This window comes from Carcharodon carcharias, chromosome 15 (assembly GCF_017639515.1).
Source record: "Carcharodon carcharias isolate sCarCar2 chromosome 15, sCarCar2.pri, whole genome shotgun sequence".
NCBI classification, from domain to species: Eukaryota; Metazoa; Chordata; class Chondrichthyes; order Lamniformes; family Lamnidae; genus Carcharodon; species Carcharodon carcharias.
Genome location: NC_054481.1, coordinates 13,281,174 through 13,300,242, shown reverse-complemented (window position 1 = coordinate 13,300,242; position 19,069 = coordinate 13,281,174). Strand labels below are relative to the sequence as shown.

Genomic DNA, 19,069 nt, shown 5'->3' with positions numbered 1-19,069 from the left:
TTTTCACAGCTGTTTCCCCATAAATGCTGTTATTTTATAAGACAAATCTCTATTTAAAATATTACAGTGCAAGCCACAGTAATATTGTACACGGAATTGTTATGAAACAGCCTTTTGGTAAAGGTTCACCCCACTTCTTGAGTGCTCTATTCAAAAAATGCGAATGTACTCTACCACTCTTACATCTCACAACTAGTACACTTCAAAGCACCCAGACTAGCTGGCTTTAATCCAATTAAGACACAGGCTAAACCTCCATTTTAAAAGAAAAATATTTTCCAGTAATATTATATACATTAATAGCTTCATGACAGAATACATTACAGGCAGTAATAACTCCTGCTGGGGTGGTGCACTGCAGATTCACAGGCTAGATTTCACCACACTACGACAGGGCATGGTTTAGTTTGTAAATAAACCATTCCACTTAAAGACAGTTTTAAAATTTTGTCAAACTTCCTATTATATTACTGGAAAGGCACACTTTTAACTGAAATCTTCTGCTGCTTTCCTATAGTCTGGAAGGATCGAGCTCTCAGAAAGATAAAATGAGTGAAAATAAAATAGGCGATGAAGGAGCTGAGAGATTGGCGGAGGTGTTGTCGAATTTAACGTCACTGGAAAAGTTGACGTGAGTAAAATATTTATAATCCTGTGTCATTTTGGAATATACATCCATCAATATCAAACCATGCGTATGTTGTGTGATCACAATATTCCAGTGTTTTTTTAAAATTCATTTGTGGGAAGTGAGCATCGCTGGCAAGTCTAGTATTTATTGCCCATCCCTAATTTCCTGTAGATGAAGCTGTGGGAGTCACATTATTTGTCCCATTAAGAGCGGCGTTGCTTAATGAATATTATGCGATAGGCTTCTCCCCCGAACTCTATTGGTTTAGTCAATGTGACTGGACAAGCTCCTACTACAGGTTTCCTCTTCCTTGTTCCTCCCATGCTATAGTAAATATTCATTGGGCAGAATTTTACTTGTGGTGCGTGGGCACGTGCCCAACACACCTGAGTGTAATATGACACCGGTAATTGAATGGCCTATTAAGGCCATTAGCAAGCTCATTAAAATCAAATTTATGCTGCCCATCCAACCTTACGGTTGGCGGGCAGGTGAAAAGGTCGAAAGGCCATTTACGTTTTTTAGGAAACCTCATCCACGAGCAGGATGAGGTTTCCTAAAGCTAATACTAATTAAATAAAAACGTTTTCTTTTTGAATTAAAAACGTGTCCCAGCCCATGGGACAGAGTCGCAGGAGGAGATATGTTTTTATAAATTTTTACTGTCTTCAACGATCTTTTAAAAGTGCTTCAATCTCATTGAGGCAGCTCCGTGTCTCGGGGGGATTGAAGCGTTCTTTCAAGCACATATGCAAACTGTGCTCCAGGCCCAGCTCTCCCTCCTCCCCCGGCCCGCACAGGTAGCCCTCAGCGCTGCCACTCACGATCCACGCAGGGCGGGCCTGAATTGGCCCACCCGTGTGAAATCGGGGAGTGGAACCGATCACGGGCTTCCTGACTGCCCCCACCTGTTCCCACTGAGCCTGCCCGACAAGGGAAACGTTCTGGCCATTATCTGCTTCTTGAGATGCGTGCACCTCCTACCTTCCAACTGCAATACCCACTTTAAAAGTCAGGATTTTCCTGCTGCCTGTGAACCTCTAATCAACTGGAGGTGAGCTGTTCAGCAGTGTGACCATATTGATTACAAGATGGCCATTTTCAATGGAACATGATATATTCTGAGGCTCCACCACTTATCTGCACAAAGGATCTTCCCTCCCCCTCAGTCAACATTAGCAGTGGCAATTTGGGACACCTCCTGCCCCACTCATTAGATACACCAGTTGTGGCTTTATCCCCTGTCCCACTTGGCGATATACTGGAACTGCACAGCTACTCCCTCAAATGAACATTTGATGTTGTTTCCCTGTCCTTATGCTCCCATCCTCCTCTGTCCCTTCCCCCTTCCCCAACCCCCATCCTTCATCCCTGTACCTCTCCCCTCAGTCTTTTAACACAACCCTTTCCCGTCTTGCTCTCCCTCTCCCAATTTCCTCCTCGCTCTTCCTACCTTTCACCGCTCCTTCTTCCCCCTCCTTCTCTTCTCTCCTCCCCCTCTGCATCCTCTTTCTTTTTCTACCTTCACATTCCCTCACTCCCCCCTCCCCTCCCCCTCTGCCACCGCTGGCCCCCTCTCCTGACCCCTTCAGGTGACTAAGTGGAGGGAGGCGGGCAGTTGGAGGTGAGAAGTCATGCCTCGCAGAAAATATTCGGCCAGACTTGGCAATCCACTGAAAAGGACCATTTCCTCTGACTAACCATGGATAAGGCCGCAGCATATTCAGAAATTAATTATAATTATATATTGAGTGAACCTAACTAGTAGCACATTTTTCTGGCTTGCACTCGCATCCTGGATTGGCTCCAAGAGAAATCAAAAACGACAACTGTGGTACAAAAAAAACCCTGCAAAACCAAAGCACTATAAGTTTCATTTTGTATAGTCTTTTCATATTGATTGTAATATTAAATGCCCAATTTAATTTGAAGTAATCTGCTATTTTGTAATTTTACAGATTGGCGCGTAACCAGATAGCAGACCGAGGGGCACAGGAGCTGGCTAGATCTCTTCCCAAACTGAAGTTCTTAAAGACACTGAGGTAAGTTTTAAAGTAAAGACCTTTCGAGAGCTGATGTAGGGAAAATGACCCACAGAAGCTGCTACACCATAAATGTAGCCTAATTAATTTTAATTGAGAACAGCTGTAACATTTGCCCCTTGGAGTTTCTAGCAGCAAAATCCATCTTTTTCAGGAATCAATTTTGAAAATTAACTTAAGTTATTCCTGACATGTCCCAGATGCTGTCTGGAGGATTCTTTAACACAGATTGGAGTGAATACTGTTAAAATTTAAGTCATTTTTAATTGTGCCATACAGCTGCTTTAATTCCTTATGTCAATTTAAGGACGTTCATAAAATATTCCATTGTTGAATCTTCCTGTATGTTTTCCCACACCCAGAAGCAAATAACAGTTCAGATCAGAACTCATTTCCCAATTTTTTCTGGTGTTCTGTTTCAAGGTATATAAAACCAGTTCAGACCAGTATTCTTATTTCCTAGTATTTACTGTTTTTTTCATCCTGGGCTACATCTCCAATTTCAAGGTTCCCCCAAACTCCCAAATGTAGCTAGGAGGATAGACAGGCGACCCGTTCTCATACCTCTCGAACGCTGCTCCGTTGTCTTTGTTAAGGGGTAACCTGTGAATGAGTCTTTCTGGGGTCTCCCTTTAAGAAAAACACAGCCTAAAACCAGAAGCATGTAACACCAGAGTGCCGTGCTGAGGGACTCCTGCACCAGGTGCCGCTGTGTGATTAAAAAAAAATCCAATCGCCTTATTTGTAAAAGTAAGCCTGGGGATGCTGATTTTTAAGCTTTTTAATCTGCCATTAAGTATGTTGGACAGCAGCATTTCCAGACTGAAAGTAGATTTTAAGATTTCACTTACAAACAGCCTTACCTGAATCGTAAGCCTGTTTTGAGGACCTGTGAATTTTTTGCATTCAAATCTTTTTGTGTAATAAGTTTCTTTTAGGTTTAAGATTTGCATCAAGCTTCAAATGCAGTTAAAGTTGATTTTTAAAAAAATACATAACTCTAATTTTACCTGCGCGCGATGTCATTAAGCACAATAGAGCATCAACCAATTGCACCTTGCTTGATCCAACTGTAATCCTATTTTACAGTCTATATGACAATGTCATTGGTGATAGAGGGGCAGAGAAACTAGCAGAAATACTCCCAATAATGAAATCGCTGAAAGTTCTGGAGTAAGTATCACTGATATCAAGTTGACAATAAATACATAAAAATTGGGCTCGGGCTAATTATAATCGTTCTCTTCCTTTCCGCTTATTTTTTCCCTTCCCTTGTTGAGGTTAATGTAGAAATCGGTGTGCACAACGTATACAAGTATCTGGAGCCAAAGTCCTGTGCCCTAGCTGTGCCAGGGCATGGCTGTCGCCATATTGATCCTTGTTGTTTTAGACACCCCAGTGGCTGCCTTAAAGCAGCATAGGATCAATGTCAGTATGCAGAGAAGGGTCCTGTTCAAAACCCTTCTGCAAAATGCATGAACAGACAAAGCTCCTACTATTTTTACCAGTTCTGCTGTGGTTTATGCAGTTGCAGAAGAGGGAGCGCTTTGAGGCTGCTGAAAATAATGAGCGGGACAAGTTTTTGTTACGTCCCCTCCCGTGGAGCTGGGATGGGGGAAGTGTGTTCCTTGTGGCTGCACAGGGTCACTGCTGACCTGTTCTCAACTCACCCGATTTCCTCTGTGCCCCCCATTCCAGGACTTAACCTCAGAGCTACTGCTGGCAAGGCAAGTGAGCTGAATTTGATCCCCAGTCCCGGGTGAGTTGTATCTGGAGGCGTGACGAGCCCTATTGTTAAAATGTGGCCAAAGGCCCAGTTTCAGACGGGTCTCGGGCTCGTGGCACATGCTGGCAGAATGCTGCCTATTTTGGACTGGAAAACACACATAAATGAATTTCCACCGTTGGGCAGGATTTTCCCATTGGCGAGCGGGGGCGGGGCCCACTCGCCGACACGTGAAATGATGCCTGGTGACGTTGGGCGGAACTCCTGATGTCACCCCGCCCCATTTAAATTTCAGGAAGGTTGGGGCGGGGGAGGGGAGGCGCAGCAAAATCAGTTCCGGGCCCGCCGACCTGTCAAAGGCCAATTGAGGACATTGACAGGGTCAATTAAAGTAATTAGTGGACCTGCCCGTCCAACCTTAAGGTTATCGGGCAGGCCAGGAGCCCCGGCGGCTAATAGAGAAAACATGAAACCTCATCCACAGGCCGGATGAGGTTTCATGTAGGGTTTCAAAAATTTTAATAAAGTTTTTTTTGGAAATTATGAACATGTCCCAACTCGTGTGACATTGTCGCGTGAGGGGACTTGTAAGGGAATTTTTTCTTTTTCTATTTTCAATATTTTTGAACGTAGAGGCGATCTCCTTGAGGCAGCACTTAGCCTCAGGGAGATGAGAGCGCTCTTTCGTGTGCATGCGTGAAAGAGCACACTCTCGATTTTAGGCATCCCCCCCCTACCGCCTGCACAGGGAGTGCATAGCGCTTCCCTGTGGACGTCACGCTGGGTGGGCCTTAATTGGCCCGCCCACGTAAAATGGCGCCGCGCCTCCGATCGGGGGCACCGATCGGAAGTGCGCCTGAACGCGCCCGCCCATCAACTTTCCTCCCCCAACGGGTGGAAAATTCTGCCCATTGTGTTCATTTTCAGCCTGACTTTACCATATTAAAAAAAAATCAGTGGATACAAGAGTAGAAAGGTTATGCTTCAGTTATACTGGGCATTGGTGAGATCACATCTGGAGTACTGTGTACACAGTAGTGGTCTCCCCATTCAAGGAAAGATGTAAATGAGTTAGAAGCAGTTTGGAGAAGGTTTACGAGATGAGTACCTGGAGTGAGAAGGTTGTCTTATGAGGAAAGGTTGGACGGGTTCGGCTTGTATCCGCTGGAGTTTAGATGAGTAGGAGGCGACTTGATTGAAACATTTAAGATCCTGAGGGAACTTGACAGGGTGAATGTGGAAAGGATGTTTCCTCTTGTGGGAGAATCTAAAACTAGGGGCCATTGTTTAAAAATAAAGGGTCGCTCACTTAGCACAGAGATGAGGACATTTTTTTTCTCTGAGGGTTGTGAGATTTTGGAATTCTCTTCCTCAAACGGTGGTTGAGGCAGAGTCTTTGAATACCTTTTAGGCAGAAAGAGATAGATTTTTGATGAGCAAGGCGGGTGAAAGGTTATCGGGGGTAGGCAAGAATGTGAAGTTGAGGTTAAAATCAGATCAGCCACGATCTTATTGAATGGTGGAGCAGGCTTGAGGGGCCGAGTGGCCAACTCTTGTTCCGAATTTGTATGTTCATATGTTTGAAACGTATTTTAAAAAAATCTAGCGCACGTAACGCTTTTTATTTGTTCGAATTAGCCCGAAGGTGTTACGTGCTGATGGCTTTGTTTCTGAGCAGTAGAATTTACAGAGACCATTTTTTTTATCTCTGCAGTGTTAAATTCAATAAAATCACAGATGCTGGAGCCCAGAGATTGACCCAGAGCTTAAAGAATTGTCCCCATATTGAGACGATATGGTAAGTTTGACCAAGTTTCACTAACGACTAGCTTGCACTATCTTAGTGAGGACTGCTCTTTTAAAACCTCCTCTGTGTTTCAAACTGTACATTAAATAGGTACAGCATTACTCTCCAGTGTTTCGAACTTGTAGGAATGTTCCCTTTATTTAAACAAAACTAATTTGACCTGAGTAATTATTTAATTTTTTTTTTCTCCTTTTTAAAGACCTAAGTATACCCAGGGCTACTTACCGGACCCAAAGCTTAAGGCTTTGAGTACAAACTAAACAAATTATTTCCCAATTTTCATATCTTCTCTCAATTTTTGATGCACAACGGAAGTGGGACCGGAGGTGGGAGGGCTGGTAAATTGGCCTCTGAGAGTGGCATGCTGGTTTACCAGCATGTTTCTGTCTCCTGGGGCTGGGGGGGTGGATGGTGATGGTCACCCACATGCAGGTAGCAGCTATAGCCAATTAAAGTCTTTAATGGGCCTTTTAAGGGCACTGGGTAGATGCCGACTGGAATTTTCTAGTTGGGCATTGGGCTCACCTGCAGAGGCTGAATTCCAGTTAATGCATGGAGATGGTCTCTCAGCAGCAAACCAGGGTGGTGGTGACCAGCACTTCAAATAGCTTTTTTACCTTCCACACTGAGGCCACAACGTTTGGATGTGCACAGCTGATGCTGCAGGCAGCCACATGGAGAGGTGGTTTCTTCAAAGTAACAGCCTTCCAGCTCTGGCCAGTATAAATTGTACCTTTAATAGAATCTTCAGAGGAAGTCTCCATCTTGATGCACCCTCTCCTCTCTCTCACCTACATTAGAAGCTCCCGCCTCTTGACAACGGGGCTGCCAATCTCTCAGAGCTGGATGGTCTCCCATTGGCCCCCCCAGCTTCAAGAGCCCACCCGCAATCCTTAATTGTAAGGCAACGCCATTCAGAAACCGTGCCGGGCCTTGGCCACTGGCACAACAAGGGGTTAGGACCCGGAAATGGACCCCACCCCTCTGCCTGCTTTCTCTCGCTCTCATGCCAGCCTGCCATCTCCTACCCCTTTCATACACACCAGTGCACTTACAGATAATCCACCCACTAAACTGACACCAGGGATCATTGAACGTTGATCAAGAGAAGAAATGCGAGCTGATCTTTTTTCCCCTTTCCCAGCCCAGAGACACTGAGGACAGTTGTGTAGTGCATCAGCCCCTGAGGTCAGCCGACTATCTGACTGTAGTGAGCTCACGGACATCCTCACAAATGCCTTATCTGACACTGACATACATAATCCTCTAGCATTTAGGGTTGGGGTTCACAATGATGGCTGAAACCGATTGCAGCCATTCTGCCACCATCCCAGCTGAGATGAACCTTCCTTGACTACGTGCCTTAATGCTACATTGAGCATATTGTCTTTACCCATTAAGCAGTGAGGATGTTTGTGTTGTGTTTTACAGCTGTATGTTTTCACTTTACAGGCTGTGGAGCCCTACAATTACACACTGGATGTCTGAATACATTCAACAGATTGATGTCAGAATTAATTTACAGTAGGCAATTCCTTTTGCTCAGGTAAGGATTTAGTTAGGTGTGTCTTCTTTCTCTGCCCTTCTGTAATGCATAGTTGTTAGGTTTAGAGTTTTTGCATTTGAAGTCTTTTTGTTTTCAATGTCCTTCTTATTCAAGACATAGTTCATATTTGACAAGTAACATTTAGAAATGTGTCCCTTGTTGTTAGTTTTTAAGCTCTTCCCGCCTTCATCTCAAAACCTACCAGCAGATCTTCCCAATGCATGTTTCCAACTCCAGTCAGCTTGTGGAAGTCTTCTTGGCTACGGTTGGTGTTGTAAAGTCAAACTAGACTTTGTGGATGGAGCTCTCTGTTAATGCATTAAGTCGTATTTAGTAACTGGGCTAGTTTCAATTAAGAGTAAGGTTAAAACTTGCACCTAGTGGTGCTTAATTGACCTACATCTGGCACTAATGTGCTCTAGAGGTATTATACTTCCCCAGCAATGGGGTTCAGAAATAATAGAAACAAAAATCTATCTTTGTTAGGAAAATATGTATTTCAAGTGTCTGATTGTTATACTACTCCAAATACTTGTCTAAAATTCTGACACACTAACGGACTATCCAAAAGGCTGCTTATGGGATTACTGATGCTGATGCATCCCTATGAAAGCATCTTTCTTTCATTTTTATTTTTATTGTTGGTAAACCTTATACTTATCAAAATCACTACTGAACTTGAGATATTTTAACATTATATCCACTGCCAACATCCAAAACTCTCAGGCAAAGTATACACGTAACTGCAACTCTGTTCCAGTGAGGTGCATTAAGCCCCAATTTCTGAAGCATATTCCATGTAGAATCAGTGTGTCATTTCCATTGGCCACACCAACAGTCTTTACCCCGCTTTGTTCCCGGGTCCACCATCAAGTGCCAATTAGTGCCATCATGTATGCAGCTTTCTGCAGTGGGCATGCACTCGGGTGGAACTGGGTTAAGAGTGTTCAAACCCATTCAACTTGGAACCTTTACAACTGACAGGGAAACTCTGGGGCAAGTTTTGAAACCTGATCTCAGTGTGCTAACCAACACAGTCCTTCTTACTTTTTCTCTTTTCCCTTCCAGCGAGTCAAGCTATTTTTGCTTCAAGTAAAACACAGCTAATCAGAGTTCCTTGTTTTGTGCTTCGATTACAGTATTTTAAGAGAAGGCACAAATCAGTGGGATTTTGCAGGGGAAATCCATGCTCTTCACCTTTCTTCAGACTAAATTGAAAACCCACAAGCTTCCACATTGGTGTACTGGTTGTGAGGCGGTACCAGTGACATCATCAGACGTCTTATTCACAGATTGCTTTCATCACCATGAGCAACCAGGAATAGCAATGAAGATTTCACCATGTCTAGCAAAATAAGGAGTTCAGAAGAAACTTCTTTCCATAGAGAGCGTTTGGGATGTGGAACTTGCTACCACACAGACTAGTAGAGGTGAATATGCAATTAAGGGGAGGCTACACAAGTACATGGGAGAAATGAATCAAGAGATATAATGATACGCTGAAATCACATAAGGTGAGAGGAGGCTTGTGTGAAGCATAAACACCGACATAGAACTGTTTGGCCAAATGGCCAATTTCTGTGTGGTACATTTTATGTAAGACCACAACAGATTTTTCTCCCTTGCTTGTCAGTGGACCTTATACCAAGAGGTGAAAGTTGATCAGGGTGTTTTTATTTTGAGAACTTCACAGTCACTGTCAGGATGGACCTTGGAGAGAGCAACACAGTCCAACCTGTACCATCTCCCCTTTGGGAGTGGAGCCATATGCCAATCGTCCTACAGATTTATTGTTCCCAACATTAACAATTAATATAATGAATTGTGTTGTTGAGCATATTCTTTGGCATATGTGGAAAACAAATTAAGTCATTGAGCAAGATTTGCACTAAGTGAATTTTCTACTGCACTTGGTTACTTAGTTATAGGGCAGAATTTTACACTAATTGGGCGGGCGTGTGCCCAACCTGATTGGACGTGAAACCGCGCAAGTTGGCGTCGGGCAAGCGTCCCAATGCCATCCCGTGCTTGCGTGATATTTTGGTCGGTGAGTGCACACATAAGTCAGAAGCGCGCCCGCTGACAATTAAGAAGCCCATTAATGGTGCAATCGCCTGTCATTTTATGTAGCCTGTTCAACCTTACAGTTGGCAGACGGGCAAATCGGCCATGCAGCCTTTGCATCTTCAACAAACCTCATCCATGGACGGGATGAGATTTCCGTGATGACATAACATATCAATAAATCCCCGTGGATAGCATTTTCATAAACTAAATTTTCGGGTGACTGACTGTGATGCGTGGACACTTTTTTTTTCAAGTTTTGAAACCTTTATTTGTGCTGTTTCGGGTCTTCAGCTCCCCGAGGCAGCTCTCTGCCTTCAGGGAGCCATCTGTCAGTGCTGGCCTGCATCCTCATTGACGTCATGGCCTGCCCTCTTCCCAGCGGCGCTGAGTTTTTCAGTGCACGTTTCACGCTGGCTGGCTGTTAATTGGCCAGTCAGCATGAAATCGCGTCTGGGAGCCGATTGTGGTTGGCGATCCGTTTCCCAGCTGTTCCCGGGCCCACCGATTACACCTGCGCACCCCCCCACCACACCCACCCACCCCCCCGATCTAAAAATTCAGGCCATAGTATTGGTAGTTGGTTGCTGCTGTTTAACCTGTATTGAAAGAATCACTTTAGCACGCATTCTTTGACGGGAATATACCGCCTTTTATGTATAAAGCTTCCCAAAGCCGTTCACAGGGACATTATAAAATAAAATTTGACACCGAGCCAATTAAGGGCAGGTGAAAATGGGCAGATCAAAAGGAGCTTAATCAAACAAATAGATTTTAAGGAGTATTTTAAAGGGAGAGAAGTTGGGAAAGGAATTCCAGAGTTTAGCGCTGTGGCACTGGAAGGTATGGGTCACCAGTGGTGAAGTGATTAAAATCAGGCGTTCCCAAGAAACCAAAATTAGAGGAACGCAGGTATCTTGGAGGGTTATGGAGCTGCAGGAGATGACAGAGGTAGAGAGAAGTGAGAACATGGAGTAACTTGGAAAGAAGGATAAGAATTTTTAAATTCATGTATTGCTTAATCAGGGGCCAGTGTAGGTCTGTGACCACAGGGTGATGGATGAATGGGATGTGGTACAAGTTAGGTCACAGGCAGCCAAAAAAGGCAGCTGATTTGCTGAACGTTGTCATAAATACTGCTGCTTTAGTTAGAGGAAGTTTAAGACACGTTCAAGAAATAAATGCCCAAGACTGTATTGATTTAGTAATGTATTTTAATAATTGTTAATCAATTTGCCTAAGGACCAAGTTTCAAGTGGTGTTGATATGATATTATCCAGGTTTATTTGTGTAGCAGTTATTTATTGGATAAGGGGTAACATTACTCAAAACAGTTAAGGAGTCACGAGCAGTTTATTGAGAAGCGACAGTACAGATCCAACATATATCGGAATATACGTGAAAGGGTTAACCGTTCCTGGATCGGATGCACAGATTGATGAGGCAAGGCGGTTTGAACTCAATGGGCAGCATTTTCCCAGCAGGTTGTGGGAGGTGTGGGGGGAACCTGCTTGCCGATGCATAAAATGACACGTGGTGACGTTGGGCAGGTGTGTCGATGTCACACACGTCATGTAGATTTTCAGTTCGGCAGACACGCAGCTGACTCGGCTGCGCACCCACCGAACTGTCAAAGGCTCATTAAGGCCTGTTAAGAAGTAATTAAAGCATTTAAATGAGCTGCCCGTCCAACCTTAAGGTTGGCGGGGGGACAGGCAAAGAGCCCAGGCGGCCTTCGTTTGTTTCATGGAACCTCATCCACGGGCGGAATGAGGTTTCATGAAGTGTTTGGAAAAATCAGTAAAATTTTTTTCCAAAATTTCATTAACATGTCCCAGCTCATGTGACACTGTCACATGAGGGGACCTGTTTCAAAAGTTTAAAAATCCTTTAATTAAAGGTTTAACACTGAAACAAATCTCTGCGCTCTTTTGCGCACATGCACGATAGAGCGCAGGGAGCCACTCAGGGAATCCCCCCCACCCTTGTCCGCGCAGGGAGTGCTCAGTGCTTCCGGGAGCGCATCACGATGGGCAGACCTTAATTGGCTTACCCATATAAAATGGTGGCGTGGATCGGATTTGTGTTCAGCCCCGCACACCAAGACCTGTTTGAGCATTATGTTTTTGATTTCTAATCCTAATCCATTGTTCTGTGACAGGTGAAACAGCTGCTGCAGAGGTCTTAACCAGAGAGAGGGTTGATGGGTGGATGGGTGGGTGGAAAGTAACCTTATTTTAATAATGCTCACTTTTTTTGCATAATCTATAAGGCCATAAAACCAACATTTCTTACAGTGCCATTTCCAGCTAAGAGGGTATATGATTATTCTACCTTTTTGACATGTGCACTTTGCTCTGTCATTACAAAGAGTAGCCTATACGACCCTTCCTCCAATTTTACTCTCTTCCTTATCCTTGCTCCTACTGTGCCTAACCTATAATGGGGGCACAGTAAAATGTGGGAATGTACCACTTCTGATCGAGGGGACGAATAACCGAGGCCTTGTTTTCTCGGTGCTGTAGGTCTGAGAATATGATGGATTCTTGCCTTTAACTAATCAATAATACACACCTTTTCAGATTTTCAGCTCTGCATGTTTTCTTTCACGAATATTCCAACAAGGCATGAAATTAAACAATATATTCTAATTATAATGATGTTTGAGAATAATGCACAAAAATGATTTGGGTTCATTCTCCAGTATATGGAATGATGTATATGTGTTCAAATGTCACGACTGGTTTGTATAATTTGTCAATATGTAAAGTAGAAACATGTATTGTAAATATTTGTACAGAACTGATACTGTCTCAGAAGAATAAAGAAACAAAATTAACATAAAGTTTTTATTTTATAAAAAATGAAGCGGGTTTCAATTTAGCTGCAAAAAAAAGTTGCACTAAACCCTCATTTTAACCTTGCTGCTGTTTTAAATAAACTTAAGAAAAATCAACTTTAATGAGACGTAACGTGTTCTTTTCCTGTTGGTGTTCCTTTTGCTGTCGCAATGTGATTGACAAATCTGTGATTGGTCCCACAAAGACAGACCCTGCTGAGGAGGGAGTGGTTGAAGGATTATGGGTTAGATGAGTGATAGCAGAGCAAAGGTGTTCCCTGTTCCCCACCCCCCCACCCCAAGCGCCTTTCTACTTGCTTTCTACCAGAGGTTTGGTTTGTTATCAAATCAAATATGAGATCACTTTGTCTTCTGCTTTCATGGGCATTAGCTATTGGAGCCTCTGTCTCACTGGTGTTAGCAATTGCAGACACATAAGACTTGCTTCAAAATTCAGCTGGTATTTAGTTTTCAAAGATAAACATTGCACACTACTCTGATGAAAAACATGTTTGGATAAATATCAGCTGGGTTCTACAAGCGGCAGGCGACTATTCCACCATTTTCTGACAGACGATGAAGGTGGAAATTATCCCCCCCCCCCACCCCGCCGTTACCTTGTTTTCTCTCAGGTCCTTCTATCCAACCCCTCACCCCAACCTGGGTGAGCTTAAAATGGTTTCTGACATTTACAGAACACAAAGCAAAAGGTGTCTAATCAGTAAATGAACATTTTGTTCTTGTTTGTGTGCTCGGAGCGACACGTACACATAGCCTCTTCGGTCTAAAAAGAATATTTGGCAAGGAATTTTAACCTAAGCTGTCAGGTGGGCAACTGGCAAGACTAAATGAATTTACAGTTTTGCATCCTGCCCATGGAGAAATAAAGTGCAGTCGGGTGTGAAAGTGGGCGGCCAATCCCTTCCTGTGAATTTACCATCAGGCACATCCTGTTAAAGCAAAGTTTAAACTACCCGCTCAGTATAACTTCATCCAGATAAACACTTTGAGATTTGTGTTCAGGCCTTTTCAATGTAATTTTGAAAAATCATTTGGCGAAAATTGCTAGTAACTAAAGAAAAATATTTTTTCAGTAGGACAATAACCTATATTTATCTTGTGCCTTTAACATAATAAAATGCCTCAAGACACTTAACCTAGGCATTATAAAATGAGACACTGAGTCACTTAAGGAGATGCTATGTCAGATGATGAAAACTTAGTCAAAGAGGTAGGTTTTCATGAGTGTCTTAAAGGAGGAGAGCAAGGCAGAGAGATTTAGGGAGGGAATTCTGGAGCTTCAGGCCTTGGCAACTGAAGGCACAGTCCCCAGTGGTGGTCACCAATGGTAGAATAATTAAAATTGAATGCTCAAGAGGCCGGAATTAGACTGCAGATATCTTGGAAGGTTGTAGGACCAGAGGAGATTGCAGAGATGGGGAGGGGCCAAGCCAGGGAGGAATTTGAAAACAAGGGTGAGGATTTTAAAATTGAGGCATTGCTTAGCTGGGAGCCAGTGCAGGTCAGTGAGTACAGGGGTGATGCTGAACAGGATTTGCTGCAAGTTATTACATGAGCAACAGAGTTTTAGATCTTTCAAGCTTATCAAGGTAGACTGTAGGATATTGGCCAGGAGTGCATTATAATAGTCAAGTCTGGAGGTAACAAAGACATGGATAAGGGTTTGTAGCTAGAAGAGCTTGTGGTAGAGTTGGGCGTTGTTACAGAGGTGGAAATAGGTAGTCTTATTGATGGCGTGGACATGTGCTTGGAAGCTTAAATATGACGGCAAGAATGCAACAGTCTGCTTCACCCTCAGGCAGTTGTTAAGGAGAGGGATGGAATTGACGGGTGAGGGTGCAGAGTTTGTGGCAGGGCTGAAGAAATGGTTTCGTCTTCCCAAAATTTAATTGAGGAAATTTTTGCTGACCCAGTGCAGGATGCTGGACAATCAGTCTGACAATTTAGAGATTGTTGGAGGTGACAAGAGATGGTTGTGAGGTAAAGCTGATGGCTGTCAGTATACATGTGGAAACTGATGTGTTTTTGGATGATTTTGCCAACGGGACAGCACGCTGATGAGAAATAGGAAGAGGCCAAGGATAAATCCTTTTTGGGACTTCCGAGATATCAGCAGGAATGGAAATAGAAGCTACCAATGGCAATTCTCTGGTTACGATTAGATAGATAGGAATGGAACTCAGCGAGTGAATTCCCACCCAGCTGGATGACTGCGGAGAGTACAGTTAATGAGGTGGTTCTGATGTATTGTGGGAAATTAGATATGCTGCATTATCGGTGTCTAGCTCAGTGTCTCAGCTCTGGGTCTAATCCAAGCTCAAGGGTTTGAAAGAGACTGAGACCTTCAAGTATTAATAGACACACAAGACCATCAGTAGATAAATTTATGCATTGTGAAATATGACATTTCATTATTTTATTTTGAAATTTCCTAACTTGACTTATACAGGAGTTTTTAATGGAACACATGCTTCGTTTCCAAAACAAAACAGCCATAATGATTGCAGCAAACCACAAAAAAAATCATGGTAATTGCAATCTATTCTGTGAAACAGAAATGTTCAGTGACATAAAGGCATGACGATATAATGGAAACAATGGTGACTTTGTGCAATGACCTATTTTAATGTTATGAACTCTTCATTTAACCTGAGCTCAGGGGGTCATCAGCAGCAACTCCACTTATCTTTAATTTTCCATTTAATATATTAATTTTTTAATTCAATGATAATTTTAAAAATATTGTACTAAAATACTCTACAGCTAAAGTTAAAGGCAATGCACTGGTGTGGTAACTCAGCACCTGGACCTTTCACCTATGGGGGCTAGGTTTAAATTCAGTCCAAAAAGTAACGAGGTGATAGCTTCGCTACGAGTCATAAGAATCCTGGATGAAATGATTTGGGTGTTCTCAGTCTTATTCTGAAACCCCACAATGAAGAAAGATATGGGAAATTAAATTCATGCTGATGAACATATATTCCACTAAGGTCGGGGTTACGGACCTTTGCCAAGCTGAAATACAGGAAGTTTTACTCTAAGCCCAATTCCTGCTGCACCTGGCCTAGCTGAAAAATATCCCATTTGCCATTGCTAACGTAACTGACACTCATGAGCACAGAAATACACCCCAAAATACAAACTGAAACTATAAAAGCAGGAAATGTTGAAGTAATTGGCAATGATTCGTGTTTGAATAATTTTGGTTTAAGTTTTTTTCAAGTTGAAAGAAATTCACAGACTCAACAAACTCACCATAAAAACAATGAGCTGAAACTTCATAACTGGGTTTGAATCTGCCTAGACAGATGAATAAATATTTCTGGCTGCTATGACAGCTGAGGGATTTGAATTAGATTAAGTTACCAAGTTCCCAAAGGATGGGAGTTCATGGAGCATATCAGTCTACAACTTTACAGTAATTACTGTGCAATTTCACTCAAAGGTACATGGGCCGCCTGGTTCAATTGTGTTGAGGGGACATTTTCTTTTGTGATTGTTAGACCTTTGAAATGTTGCCATTGTTTTATGTTTATATAGAAAATAGTCTATAACGTTTATATACATATATAGTATATATTATTCTGGCTAGAACGGTTGTACTTCTTTTATTGAGTTATTTAAGTTCCTCTGTGGCCTCATCCTTCTCTATCTCCGTAACCTCCTCCCATCCTGCAGCCCCACCCACTACCCTTCTGAACTCCTGTTCTGAGTCTGCCCTTGTTCATATACATACCCTGCAATTCACCCCACCAGCAGCAGCTGTGTGCTCAGTCATCTAGGTACAACTCTCTGGCAGTCCCTCAGAAAACCTATTTCACTTGCCTACTATAGAAAGTTCTTTAAAGCCCAGTTTTTTGTGTAAGTTTTTGGTCAGCCTCTTAACTTTCCTTCATTGGCTAGGTGGTTTATTTCCCTCTCCACTGAAGTGCAGTGCCTTGATATTGCTTTATACATTAAAGACAAGTTGTGGTACATCTCCCATGAGACCATAAGATGTAGGAGTAGAAGTTGTCCATTCGGCCCATCGAGTCTGCTCCACCATTCAATGAGATCATGGCTGATCTGATAATCCTCAACTCTACTTTCCTGCCTTTTTCCTATAACCCTTGATTCCCTTACCGATTAAAGTGTTATCTCAGCCTTGAACAGACTTAACAACCCTCTACAGCCCTCTGTGGTAAAGAATTCTATAGATTGACTATTCACTCTTCATCTCTGTTTTAAGTGGGTGCCCCCTTACTATCAGGTTATACCCTCTGGTCCTAGACTCTCCCACAAGGGGAAACAACCTCTTAGCCTCTACCCTGTCAAGCCTGTTAGGAATCTTATATGTTTCAATAAGGTCGCCTCTCGTTTTTCTAAACTCCAATGAGTACAGGCCCAACCTACTCAACCTCTCCTCATAAGAAAATCCCTCCATACCTGGGGTCAACTTAGTGAACCTGGACAGTTTTAGATATGAGACGTTGGATAGACTGGGGTTACTTTCCCTGGAGCAGAGGAGATTGGGGGGGGGCGGGGGGGACATCAATGAGGCATATAAAATAATGGGGGGCATAGATAGAGTAGACAGAAAGGAACTTTACCCCTTGGTGGAGGGATCAATAACCAGGGGGCATAGATTTAAGGTAAGGGGCAGGAGATTTAAAGGGGATGTGAGGGAGATTTTTTTCACCCAGAGGATGGTGGGAATCTGGAACTCACTGCCTGAAAGGGTGGTAGAGGCAGAAACCCTCATAACATTTAAGAAGTAGTTCGATGTGCACTTGTGATGCCATGGCATACAAGGCTATGGGTCTAGTGCTGGAAAATGGGATTAAAATAGTTGGGTACCTGTTTGAACGGTGCAGACTCAATGGGCCTTTTTCTGTGCTGTAGACCTCTATGACTCTATGAACCTTTTCTGGACTGCCTCCTATGTCAGTATGGCTTTCCTTAGTTAAGGGGACCAATATTGTTCACAGTATTCTAGATGTGGTCTAACTAGTGCCTTGTATAGTTTTGGCAAGACTTCCCCATTTTCATGCTCCATTCCCTTTGAAATAAAGGCCAACATTCCATTTGCCTTCCCTATTACCTGCTGAACTTGTATGTTAGCTTTTTGGGATTCATGCAAAAGGACTCCTAAATCCCTCTATGCTCTGCTCATGGCTAGTTGGAGTAAATGGCACATATTTTAGCTGTGTATATTGTAACAGGCTGAAAAGTTAGATGCAAAAATAACAATTCTTTTTTTTACAGAAATAATCCCATCCCCTCTGGGATTGTGAGAATAGTAGATGTTATTGTTGCTGTTATAATTAATTTGAATGATTGGAATGGTATTCGTGTTACCCACTAATTTTAATGTGCCAAATTGGAAATTCTGGATGGTTTATTAAGTGGAATATTTTAATATCACAGTCATTTTTATTGTTGCAGGAATATTAAAGATACAAATTTGTATAATCTTTTCCTATTTTCAATTCTTGGACCTCATTAAAGATACGTGCTGTACTTCTAAGTTGCACATTTAGGCTTAGTGGCATCAAAATGTTAATTGGGGCAAGGAAAATTTTTACATTATTTTATGATGCAGAAAAGCAGATCAGCTTTTTACCTTTGGAGTACTCCAAGGTGCAAGGGCGCTCAGCGTATTGGCTACGTTACTGGTTTGGTTATTGATCACTGCACCTAGTGGGCCTTACCTTTCTTTACCAAGGTCACTCAGTATTCCAGGATCATCCTGGAAAGCAATTATAACGCTGCCTTTCTTTCTCCACAACTAACCTTTGCCTTAAGAGCTTCACGTGAACATCGCTTTTGTAGCAAAGAGGGTAGACCTGGTTTTGATAGCACTGGGGGATGTTCCTGAAGTTCGACAGTATTGATGTATGGCAGATTTGAGTCATTTGATCCAGCATCACTTGAGAGGTAACATGGAGGTTGGCAGAATTGTGGAAGGCAGAGATTGGCATATTGTCTGATAACATTGTGGCAGGCTGTAGGAAACGCCCATTTCCAGCAAATCTGGTTTGCAGGCTTCTGAGTTATCTACATATTGAATTCAGTTGATGTGTAATCAATTTCTGAACTTGAATATTTGTGGTGGTCTATATGTGTCTCTCAGCTTCAAAGTGTAAACACTAATTTTCAACAAAACACAAGCTGTAATTACAGCTTTCAAAATTTAACATTTACTTCTTATTTAGGAAAGAAAACAAAATGAGGGTACGCTCTTCCAGTTGTTAATTAGAACGGTTAAATTTTCTGGCTGTCAATCTAACTGATGACATAATTAGACTCTGTTCATTTCTAAATTCAACTCAAAATATGAACTTCATTACAAATGAGGAAAAACAATGCCCCTATCTCATTTTAAATAAACTTCCTGACTGTAGAACGCAAAAA

At 42.6% G+C, this 19,069-nt stretch overlaps 1 protein-coding gene across 1 annotated transcript in view; it reads left to right on the top strand.

Annotated features, from left to right (window-relative positions):
* The window catches only part of ciita (class II, major histocompatibility complex, transactivator), a 92,713-nt gene extending 81,109 nt beyond the window's left edge, over positions 1-11,604 (top strand). Inside the window, exons 19-24 of the mRNA XM_041206212.1 lie at positions 518-631; positions 2,590-2,673; positions 3,763-3,846; positions 6,114-6,197; positions 7,659-7,752; positions 8,892-11,604. Coding sequence (XP_041062146.1) covers positions 518-631; positions 2,590-2,673; positions 3,763-3,846; positions 6,114-6,197; positions 7,659-7,734 — 442 coding nt within the window. The 3' untranslated portion in view covers positions 7,735-7,752; positions 8,892-11,604. The remainder of the gene's footprint in view (positions 1-517; positions 632-2,589; positions 2,674-3,762; positions 3,847-6,113; positions 6,198-7,658; positions 7,753-8,891) is intronic.
* The last annotated feature ends 7,465 nt before the right edge of the window (positions 11,605-19,069 follow it).